Source organism: Choloepus didactylus, chromosome 15, assembly GCF_015220235.1.
Source record: "Choloepus didactylus isolate mChoDid1 chromosome 15, mChoDid1.pri, whole genome shotgun sequence".
Classification (NCBI taxonomy): domain Eukaryota; kingdom Metazoa; phylum Chordata; class Mammalia; order Pilosa; family Megalonychidae; genus Choloepus; species Choloepus didactylus.
The window spans coordinates 32,397,507-32,408,906 of NC_051321.1; the positions used below are offsets into that span (position 1 = coordinate 32,397,507).

General features: G+C 56.3%; 1 protein-coding gene across 1 annotated transcript; it reads right to left on the reverse strand.

The window, feature by feature from the left end:
* Positions 1-1,455: 1,455 nt before the first annotated feature.
* Positions 1,456-8,057, reverse strand: TLX1 (T cell leukemia homeobox 1). The gene is made up of 3 exons (XM_037804648.1): positions 7,233-8,057; positions 4,881-5,082; positions 1,456-2,538 (listed from the first exon to the last, which is right to left on the reverse strand). The coding sequence occupies exons 1-3, from the start codon at positions 7,798-7,800 to the stop codon at positions 2,316-2,318; spliced, it is 993 nt and encodes a 330-aa protein (XP_037660576.1). The 5' UTR covers positions 7,801-8,057; the 3' UTR covers positions 1,456-2,315.
* Between the last annotated feature and the right edge of the window lie 3,343 nt (positions 8,058-11,400).

Consider the following 11,400-nt stretch of genomic DNA (forward strand, 5'->3'; position numbering starts at 1 on the left):
CCCGTGGGCCTTCAGGACGACGGCAGGGAAACCAGCCGAAGTCCTTTGGACCCAGAACCTTACTGTCTGCTGCGGATAGATGCGGGCCGCTGGTGAGGGGAGGGGAGAGCCCGACTCTTCACGGAATTTCCCCTCAGCTCCTTTGGTGGGATGTTGCTGTGTTCTTTGTCCCGAATGGCAGCCCTCAGGATAGCAGCAGGGACAGGATGAAAAACAATAGCCTGGCTGCTTTCAGTGGCTCCTCCATCTACTCTCAGGCCAGTGCACGCAGCTCCACAAACCTGCGCAAGCCCCACACTCCACTTCTAGTTCCCATTGGCAAAAGTCTGTTGCTCTCTGATCCCAGAGTCTCCTACTGCTCTTCCGTGGGGGGTGGGGTACTGGGGCTGCTGTGCTGTCCTGGCCAGTGTGTTCTAGGGGCTTCCTGGGGTCCTCTGGAAGTCACTTCTTCGGATCCTCCCAGGCCAGCTCTGGGAACCAGGAAGGGAAGTCCTGCTCAGGACACCACCGAGGATTCTGGCCCTGATTCCTAACTCAGTGTGTCCTGTATCTGCAGTTTGCTGCCTCAGGGCCTAGAACCCCCAAGCTCCCAAACTCCTAGCAGATGTTACCCCCCAAAATGTATCTGCACACACCACCTTAGACCTCCACAGCCATGTATACCACCAGTGCACAATTACACACACTCTCATGCAATCACACACACACCCACAACAGTCCCACAATGACCCACAGTCCCCACAGTGACATCATTTCTCTGATTACACACTGTCACACACAAGTATACACAGTTAAAACACACATCTCACATACAATTACACTCACAGTTACAGGTGATAGAATAACACAAACATTCACATATTTAACTCAAAAATAGATTCACAACAAGAAAGAATATGTACTGACCAACATTAATGCATCATTAATACACAATCACAAATACAATGATCACATGCTTACCCAAAGGGACACAATCACATTCACAGATCTTTACTACAAGCCCTGTGAGTACAATGGTAGTTTCGATTTGCAACTTAGGCAGAAACAAGCATTTACATACATAATTACAAATACACAACTACACATTTAAACACCATTGCAAACATTGACTAATCAGTAATATCCTGACTGCTCACACTATCATAAACACTCAATGTTCATGCACACACGCACACACAAACCTCTCACACCCGAAGACATCCATATCCTCTCCTGAACTAGCTCTCCCAGGAGAAGAGTGGCCTGGCTCCCCTCCCTCCCCTCTGCTCTGCCCCCTCTCCATCTGTCCCTTTCCATCTTCCTTCTCTTCAGAGCCTGCAGGTGTTGCCCCCGCGCTCCCCCAGGCATCTCCCAAGCTCAGGTACTAGGGACTGCCCTGGCAGCACCAGCCAGCACCAAACCCAAAAAGCCCTGAGGTGCTGGGCCCAATAAGGAGCAGGGGGCCCTGACTCCGGATCCAGAGGGTTTTATTATTTTTCACATAAATTACACAAGCACTTTATAAAATGGTTACACAGAAAACACCTTGTAAGTGCATAACTTAAACCCCCCCTACGAACAGGATCTGGAGAAACGGGCCTAGTTTGTGTGGAATCCTGGTTGCATGTACCTAGGTGTGGCAGGCTTGTGTAGTGGGGGCCTGGCAGGCCAGTTGGCACTTTTGTGGCTGTGGTGTGTGGGATCACATGTCACAGTGTGGCTGTGGCCCGGTGTTTGTGTGGAGTGGAAATGCCAAGCTGCCTAAAATGAGTCTGGGTCACCACTCACCTGTGCCTGATAGTGAGGGCCAAGGGTGATCCTGTATGTGCATGACATCCTGCCATGGATCCGCTCAGTGTGGTTCTGGGGTGATGGCCTAAAGGATGGAGCTATAGCCTTTCAGTGGGTCTGTGGCTGTCTGACTGTGTGATGGGGAGTGAAACACGGAGAAGGGGTTTGGCCGGGCAAGTTCAGATGAGAGCCCCGGGGACCCCAGAAACTCTTCCTCTCCCACCTCCCCTCTCTCTCTCAGCCTCATGTTAAAAATCAGAATAAAATAAAACAGAAGCAACGGAGAGGACTCTGAACAGTTGGGGCGGGCAGGGACCGCATAGGCATCTGAGAGGGGGCTGCGTGTCACGGTCCCATGTTCTCTTTTCTTCTCTTCCTCCAAAGAAAGTACACGGTCTGCGGGAGGGCGCGGACCTGTGCGAAGGGGCGCGGCTTTCCCCTCCCGCGTGCAGTCCAAGACTGGGAGGGATGGGGAAAGTCCTGGCTTTCGGGCCTCAGCGAACCCCTGGCTGGGTCTGGGGTCTTGCGAGGGCGGAGCGGCAGGCTCACTCGCAGGCAGATGCCACGGACGTGACACTAGTGATCTTGGTCGAGTCGTCGGACCACGGCTGCAGGTTCTGCAGGGCGAAGAGCGACGAGTTGTGCACGCACAGCGGGTCCGCGGGCAGCGGCTGCGCCAGGCTCTTCTGGAAGGCCTCCTGCTGCAGCTGCAGGAGAATGCGGTTCGCCTGCTGCCTCTCGGCCTCGCGCTCCTCTGCCGTCTGCCGCCTGCACCGGGGGACAAGCCGCCGCGCGGTTACCGCTAAGGCACCGGCCAGACTCTGTCCCGGCCCCCAATTCCGGGGCGCTCCCGGGAGAGAGCCTGAGCGATCAAAGCCCCCCTATGCAGCCGCCAGCTCCAGCTCTGCCCCCTTAAGGCATTACCTTCTCTTGTGGGTTTTGACTCTGAGGAAATCCGGAAACCCCAAAAGTGGATGGAGGGGTGTATCCCCGGGGAGCAGTGGTCCAAGAAGTTGGTTCTCCCCAGGTTCACGCAGCCACTGACCGCATAGCCCTACGGGCTTCAGACGGCGCAGCCAGGGGTAGCAAGAGGGCGGCCTAGGTGGCGTCTGGCCTCTCCCCAGCCCCAGGAAGACCAGGCGCCGTCCCAAGCCCGAAGGGCCTCACCCTCTTCACCAGTCCAGGGCACAAAGGCAAGAGCCAGGAGGATGCAGGCCGCCCTGCTGGACCTCTGTTCCCCTTCTCTGAAACCTCTCCCAGGCCTCCAGCCTCCCGCCGGGACCCGCGGGCTTCCTCCGAGGCCGTGCGGAGAGGCAATGACTCACTCCATCTAATGCCGCCCCTCCACCCCGTCAACTGAGATCAAACGTCTGTCTCTAAGGTGGACAGACCTAATGGGAGTCCCCAGGGCCTCCAGAAGCAATTTGTAGGCGATCGATGAAGCCTCGCGAAGCTGGCAAGGGCGTCTCCGAGCGCCCACCGCCCGCCTCCTCCGTGCCGCCCCTCCTTGCCTTTTTCGCTCAGTGTGTCTTTCTGCCACTTGTCTTCCCCTTCTTCCCTGCATTTCAAACGGCCTGGATGGTTTTCTTCCTTTATGCTTTGTCTCTATGTCTTGTTTTCTTTCACCCCCACCCCCTTTTCGTTCTCTCAGAATTAAGAAAATTCGTTTGAAACGAAAAACGGCTGTTTTAGGAAACAGTTGCTTTCCTTAATTATAAACAAGACTTCTTTCTAGATGCCTATTTTCTCCTTTGTTTCTGGGGAGTCTATCACCCCCTCCCCCCATTTGTGTTTCAGTTTGTCTCTTTGCATGCCCCCTTTCTCAAGTCCCCGCCCCCCAAGTCCTCTCTCTAGTCTGCCCTGGTTCCTCCACCCCCCAGGCCGCAGCCCTCAGCAGGCCTTGGGAACACCAGTGTGCCCCGTCCCCAGCTAGCCCTTGCTCCTTTTTAACAGGCTTTCCAGAAGTCTAAAGAGGCACCCCCATCCCTTCCCCAGCGGCAGGAATGTTGGGTTGGGGGTGGAGTTGGGGTAGAGACGGACTCGCAAGGCCGTGGCCTCCTTTGTGGCCCTGACTTCGGAATCCCGGACAGATTCCTCGCCTTCATTCAGAAAAAGACGAAACTCCAATTCCTTCCTCCCTCCCCGAGGCCCGCCCGACCCGGCGCCGCCGACTTTGCCCAGATTCTGCCGTGCTCCTCCCGGGGCCGCAGAGGGCGAGGAAGTCCCGGCACCCGTGTAGAACCGAGTGTGCGGGCCAGATGTGGAGGCTGCGGGAAGCTGCGAGGATGCCCCTGGAGAGCGCGTGAGTGTGCGCAGAGACTAAGGCTGCCCAGCAGTGTGAGGGACGCTTGTGTCAGTGAAGGTGAAGGAGAGAGAGCAAAAACGAGAGGTCGAGGTAGATGTAGGCGAAAAATAGAAAATTAGTGTGCGGTAAGTGCAGTTGTGAGTGTGTGACCAGGAAAGGGGGAATTCTCATTCACACCCACCCATCTGCTCTTAATTGATCCCGCTTTCAGTGGGACCCGCGAATTCCCCACCGCAGCCGGCGCGGATTGATTTTCCCCTTCCGGGGGTGGGAGGCCCGCTGAGCCGCGGCCGGGCGTCTGGGGAGGAGGGAGTCAGCATGGCCCAGCCCGCGTCCTGGGGCCCCATTCGCGCTGCCGAGAGCCCCGGCTGGGGCGCAGAAACAAGGCGCCCGCCGTCATATCTCAGGGGTAGAGGAGCCCCCGCCCCATCCCCTCCGTAAGCGCGAGTGTGCCCAAACAAAAAGCCCCTCAGGACTCACTGAGCCCAATTGCATGGACTGCGCGCCAAACGGCAGGAAAGACCAGCGTCGCCTACACGGGCACAGAGTTCCAGTCAGAAAGCCTTGAAGCCTCCCGGGGAAAACAAAACAAAACAGAACAGAATCCAGGCTGGAGCTCCCAGTCCCAAACCGACCATCGGCCTCGGTCGCTTCCAGTTCCCTGCCGGCCTAGGAGGAGCCTCCACCTCCACCGAAACGTTCGGAAAGCAGCGAGCAGAAGGAATGTGTGCGCCCCAAAGAGGCCCAGAGCCGAAAGCAGCCCGAGCCTGCGCTGCCCGCAGCCGCGCCCGCCCCGCGCGCTCACCTCCACTTCGTCCGCCGGTTCTGGAACCAGGTTTTGACCTGCGCGTCGGTCATTTTGAGCGCCTTGGCCAGGGCGGCGCGCTCGGCCGAGGCCAGGTACTTCTGGCGGTGGAAACGCTTCTCCAGCTCGCAGATCTGCAGGCGCGTGAAGGACGTACGTGGTTTCTTCTTCTTGGGGGGCGTCCGGTTCTGATAGGGGTGACCTATACGGCGTGTTACAGTGAAGGGTGAGAGGGCCACTGGAGCGGGAGACAGACAGACGGCAGAAGCAAGCGGCAGAGCGTCAGGAGGCGTCCCAGGCCGGGCACCCCGCGAGTCAGCGAGCGCAGCGGGGGATCCCCACGAGCAGGGGCGCGATCCTCCCGTCGGCCCTCAGCCCCAAGCTCGCGGCAGGAAATAGTCCCCCGCCCGCCCGCCAGGCCGACGCCGCTGCCGCCACCACCACGGAGGCCTCCCTAGCCCCGGGCTCCCGCGTGCCCAGCGCAGACAGGGCGGCAGCCGCCTTCGTGTTCCCCCTGAAGGGCGTGTCTGAGCCGAGCTAAAGGCCGCAGCCCCCCGCAGCCCTGGGCATCCAGCTTCAGAGAAGCTGCCCAACAGTAAGAGGCCCTGCTCGGGTAAAGGCCCCGGACCCTGGGTCCTGATCTGAGCCTCCATCACACAACAACATGCACAGACACATTACATACAACAGGCACAAACTTATAACATACGCTGAAACAGGCAGACACACACACCCAGACAGGCACAAGTGCACAAGCACACGGGCACACGATTCAGGCATCACAAAGCAACGGCCAAACTCCTTCAGAACCCTCACGTACTTTTAGCTTCTTTTCTTCAAGCCTGAAGCAGGATTGGGGAGAGCTGCGGTTCCCCTAGGTAGGCCTTTTGCAGAGTACCTCTCACCAGAGAGGAGCACAGTGGCCTCTGAGCTGGAGGCCAGTACAGACCTTCAAGACCGGCCTGGCCTGGGGTGGGGGGCGGGATGGGCACTAGGCCTGAGACTCCTTGAGTGAAGGAGTGCTGGGACTTCCCTGGAGGCCCAGAGCCAGCAGCAGTGCTACCTCTTCCCTCAAACCCCATCCCAGGTCTGCCAGAGCCCGAGTCTGTGCCGAGGTTCCAGAAAATTCTCCCTGCCTGTGCTTCCTGGAACAGGAGCAGGGGACCTGGGGTGCCTTGAGGTCGCCTAGCACAGAGTCTGGTTCTAAGGTGCCTCTCCCACCCTGGCTATACACACCACCCTCTTCCACCCTTGACCGGCACTGGAGTCCTGTGGCTCCTGAAGCCCCACGTTGCAGCTGCTAGCGGCCTGTGCCCACGGCCTCTCAGCTTTAAGGCTCCAAAGGCGAACCCGGGCTCAACTCGTGGCTGCTTGCAGCGGGGTCTGGGAGCCAGGCCTGGGAGGAGGGTCAAGGTCTCGGATCCAGGGGACGCTAAAAGGAGCGGGAAGAGGGGCCGAGGAGGAAGTGGCTCGCGCGAGAGCAAGAACCCATAGCCGAGGGCGGAAGCTGGAGCCGAGGGAGCCGTGGCGCGCAGAGGAAGGCGCGGAGCAGGCAGCGGCGAGGTCGACAGCCGGCCTCTGCCGAGTGCGTAATTGTCCCCGGAGCCGTGCTCTGGCCGCTGATCGATCGCCGGCCCGGCCGGTGCATTAGGGAGGGAACAGTGCTGGGCACGGGAAAGGACTCTGAGCCGGGACAGAACGAAAAGGAAGGGAGAGCCATCTGGAGCGGCTCAACTCCGTGTTGCCACAGACGAAGCCCGCAGTCCAGGAAGAAAGGTGCGCCAGCTCTGCGGCTTTCCCCGAGCTCGGGCCTCGGCTGGGCCCTGCAGGCGACAGGCGACAGAGCTCAGAGCGCGGTGTGTGTGTGTGTAGGGGGCGGGAGGTGGGGGGAGCACGTTCTTTGCCTTGTGTCTGATTTTGAGGCTCGGAGAAGGAGCCGTACTCGCCGCCTCGGCCAGAGAATCGTGACCCGGACGGAAGAAAGTGAGTTTGTTCACATCATTCCCCTTTCTCCGAGATTCCCAAGCCCGAAATGCCGGCGGAAGGTAGTCTCGAAACTACAGCCCTCTTCCCGCCGCCTGACCCGACCCTGGGACCCCGAGAGGGGTCTCGGGAGAGGTTCTCGGAGCAGGGGTCCGGCGGGAGAGGCGAAGAGATGCCCAGACTGAAAGAACTCTTAAGAGTATGGCGATTCCGAGAGCACAGAAAGTTGGCGGGCGGCTGAACCCGGGGAAGCTCCGAGAGGAGCTGGGCGACCTGGCCGCAGAGGAGGCTGCGGGGAGCCACCGGGCGGGGGAGGGTAGCGAAGAGCCCGGGCCGCGGCCAGGTGGGGCGCGCGCGGGCCGGACTCACCTGTGAACCTGTCCTTTGTGTATCTGCGGTTACTCTCCATCCAGGGGAAGGTGAGGCCGGTGAGGTTGTTGACGCCCGGCACGGCAGGCACGGAGGGAACGGTGGGTAAGCCGGTGGCCAGGGGCTGGGGGTGGGCCACGGCACCGGCTAGTGGCCTGTGCGCCGGCACCCGGATCACCCCCGCTGCGCTCAGCGGCCCCCCGCCGCCGCCGCCGCCGCTGCCGCCGCCGCCGGGACTGGGGCCGCCCGCCAAGGCCATGTTCACGTTGTAGGAGCCGGCCAGCGGGCCCATGCTGCAGGCGCCGCCGCCGCCGCCGCCCGCGGGGCCGCCGGGGCCGCCAGCGCCATAAGCCCCTGCGCCCCCGGCTCCCGCCCCGGCCGCCGGGCCCCCGCCGCCGTAAGCGTAGACGCCTCCGACCAAACAACCAAGGCCGTATTCTCCTTCCTGGAGGCGCGAGGCGGGCCCCATGCAGCCGCCCTGGTCCGGGCTGTTGAGGATCTGGTCGATGCCGAAGCTGATGGGCTCCGCGTGGCCCGGGTGGAGGTGGTGCGGACCCAGGTGCTCCATGCTGGCCCTGGCCCCGCGGGGGGGCCCGGGCGGCGGTGCACGCTGGGCTTGGTTCGGGGGACCGCGCGCACGGGCGCGGAGGCGGCAGCGGCTCCTGGTTGCGCCGAGACTTGGAGCCCAAGTGCGCAGGGAGGGCTCAAGTAGGGGGGAGGGGAGTGAGAGGGGGCGCCGTATTCTTCCCCTCTCAGACTGCTCCTTCCCCTCTCCGGCTGCTCGCTAGCTGTTGACTCTGGGACATCAATCACCGGGCGAAAGAGCCCGGTGCGAGCGAGCCTCGCCGTTTCGGCCGGGTCTCTCCATTGGCTGCGAGCATAGAGGAGCGGGGTGAATGACAGCGCGGGGGAGGGGCGGGGGGGGAGGCCCGGAGTCGAGACCGATGCGGGAGCCAGAGACAGAGGGACGGAGACCGACGCTTGGAGAAGGAGTTCAGGAAGAGAGAGAAGCGGGGAACATGAGAGGCTTTAAAGGAGAAAGAAAAAGAACAGGAGGTCGCCATTCCCGGAGATGGATAGACAGACTGACCCAAGGAGGGGGGAGGTGAGAGCCCCCTTCCCTGCTTGGTAGTAGCCTCCCTCTCTCTTTGCACTGGGCCAGAGGAGGCCAGCTCACCAGCCCTCTGGGGAAGGGGTGTCCCGGAGCAATTGGAGAATCTCCCCAGGGCTCAGCTGGGAAACACCTGTCACTCAACTGGGCAATTTACTCCAAACTTCAAGACCGGCTTTTTAGATGGTAGAAGACAATCTACTCCCCAGGTATGGAGCTCAGGACCCTGAGACAGGACGGTGAGTTCAGGCTTATTCCTCTTTAAAACAACCAACTATGAACAACTGGGTATAGTTTGTTGGAAAAAATCAACAGCCACCCAGACTCAGCCCCTTTAGAGAAATTGAGGAAGGGAAGACTTCCTGAAAGACAACCACAACTTAAGAGAGTTGGCTTGGAGCCTGATGCCAGAATGCACATGCCTCAAAATACTCTTTTCCTTTTAAATAAACAGAAGCCTCAAAAAGCAATTCCCACAGCATATGAATGAATTAAATCAGATTGCTTTCCAGCTAGCAACTAACCCAGGTCTGGCTACTCTAAGCAAAAGCTTTCTGACTGCTGTGAGGGGAAGGAGTTATTTTCTTACTTTAGAAGTCTTGGGAGGGAGGCCTGGGGGCCTAAGGTGGTGGGGACTGGGTGTGGTGATTCCAGAATCAGAATTGCCTCCAGAACAAATTTAGGCCTTTTCAAAGTTTTGCCTGTGATTGCTTGGCCTAGAGTCCAAGACAGAAGGAGGAAACTCCCTTTTCTCTGCTTGCTCCCTTGTCCCTCTCCTGTAGGGTACTGTGTGCTTCTTCCCAGGAGTCAAGCTCTGGGGAAGGCCCAGATTAGATCACTTAGGACCTATTTGTGGTCTATCAGTTTCAGATTCAACACATCTTCAGGGAGGGCCTATCAGAGAAGATGCTAGAATGTGAAGCCTTACCTTCTACTTAACTAGTCTCACTGCAGTCTATTTGCTTTGGTCATGTCTTTGCCTCCACTTGAAGAGATCTCCTTGGAGGCAGGAAGTGGCTTACTCATCTCTGTACCCCTGTGGAACACAGCCTCCCCTCCCACCCCAAATATGTTCATCTTGAGTGAATAATGAATAAATGTATTCCCATATTCAACAAATATTTTTTGAGTACCTACTATGTGCCAGGCACTCTTCTAGGCATGAGGGATTCCACAGTGAACAAAACAAAGTTCCTGCCCTCATGACGCTTACATTCTAGCAGAGGGGGTCTGACAATAAGCAAATAAACAAGAAAATATATAATAAGCCAGACAGTAATAAGTACCATTGAGAACAATATAAACCTAACTCCACACCAACCCTTGGAGCTAAGCATTATTCCATTTCACAGATATGAGAAAACCAAGTCTGAAGAGGCTGCATGATTTCCCCAGAGCTTGGCTCCTGGGAGGGAGCAGACCTTACCCTACAGGAGATGGAGGAGCTGGATTCATCCTGCTGTTGTGGGTTAGCCTGGAAACCCGACTGCTGGTTTGAAGCTTGTTTCTATGGAGAAACCTTGCCTGGGCTCCAGCCAGGTGGACAAAGACCCACTCAAGCCAGGTGTGAAGTTGGAGGTTGTTTGCAAACACCCCTACCCAGGAACTTCCATAACTTGGAAGTTGTTTTGAGTCTTTCCTGCCTCTTTTTTTTAATGCAATTTTATTAAGATATATTCGTATAACATGCAGTCATCCAAAGTGTACAATCAGTTGTTCACAGTATCATCATTCTTTCCTGCCTCTTATGTTGAGGGAACTAAAGCAGAGATAAGCATAAATGTTTGCTGTGAACCACTATGTACCAGGCACCATTCCACACTTCTTATTTACTTTGTATTTGAGTGACAACAACCTGTGAATTTAACAGAAGTGGCCCCATTTTTTTAATTAAGAAAATTGAATAAATGTTCATAGCAGTATTATTCCCACTAGCCAAAAAGTGGAAACAACTCAAATGCCCACCAACTAATGAATGGATAAAATGTAATATATCCCTACAATGGAATATCATTCAGCTATGAAGTGCTGATTCCTGCTTCAACATGGATGAACCTAGAAAACATCATGCTAAGTGAAAGAAGCCAGATACATAAGGCCACATATTGTACATTTCCATTCATATGAAATGCCCAGAATAGGCAAATTTGCAGTCAGAAAGTAAAATAGTGGTTGCCAGAGAGAGAGGAGGAATGAGGAGTGACCGTTGATAGGTATGGGTTTTTTTTTTTGGGGGGGGGTGATGAAAATAATCAGGAATTAGATGGTGGTGATGGTTGCAGAACTTAGTAAATATACTAAAAAAAAACAACACTGAATTGTATACTTTAAAAGACTGAAAAGTATGGATTGTAAATTATATGTCATTTTAAAAAGAAAAAAGAAAACAGAGTCTTAGTGAAATGAACAAATTTGCCCAGAGTCCCACAACCAGAAGAGTATTAATCTGGAATCTCAAAATCTGAACTATATTACTTGCATGAGGCTGAAAAATATGTAGAGGGCTGCTGCAGCTTCCTTTGAAGCTGGATCCCAGAGGCCCTCGGCCTTTTAGTCGTCACATTCGTGTTTAACTACAGTCTTTCTTGTTGTAGCTAAAACCCCGTCTTTCTCAGTTATCCTCAGAATAACTTTTCTTTATCACTCTCTAACCCATGCAGGAAACCCCTTGAGTTTTCCTAAGACTCTCCCCCTTCCTCCTTCCTTTCCCCTTCCAGGTACACCTTTCTAGCTCCTCTGACCTCTCAACCCTGCCTGATCCAACACTTTTGGTATCTGACCCACCTCTTGAGCTCCTCAGATCTGGCACAACTTGTCCAGGACATCTGGAAGGAGATCTCAACCTTGCTCGCTCAGCCTAGGGTTGACAGAAATCTCAGCTGTCTAGTGGGCCACTAAGACTGTCAGGCTCTTCTCATCAAAATCTAGCAAATCAGGGACATCCTGACATACCACCTGTCCTTCCAGCTGCCCGTCTCTTCTCTCCCTTTTACTTTCCACCCAACTCTCCTGATTTTCAAAGTCAACTTTTATCCCAATCTAGTTCTCCCGAGTGCT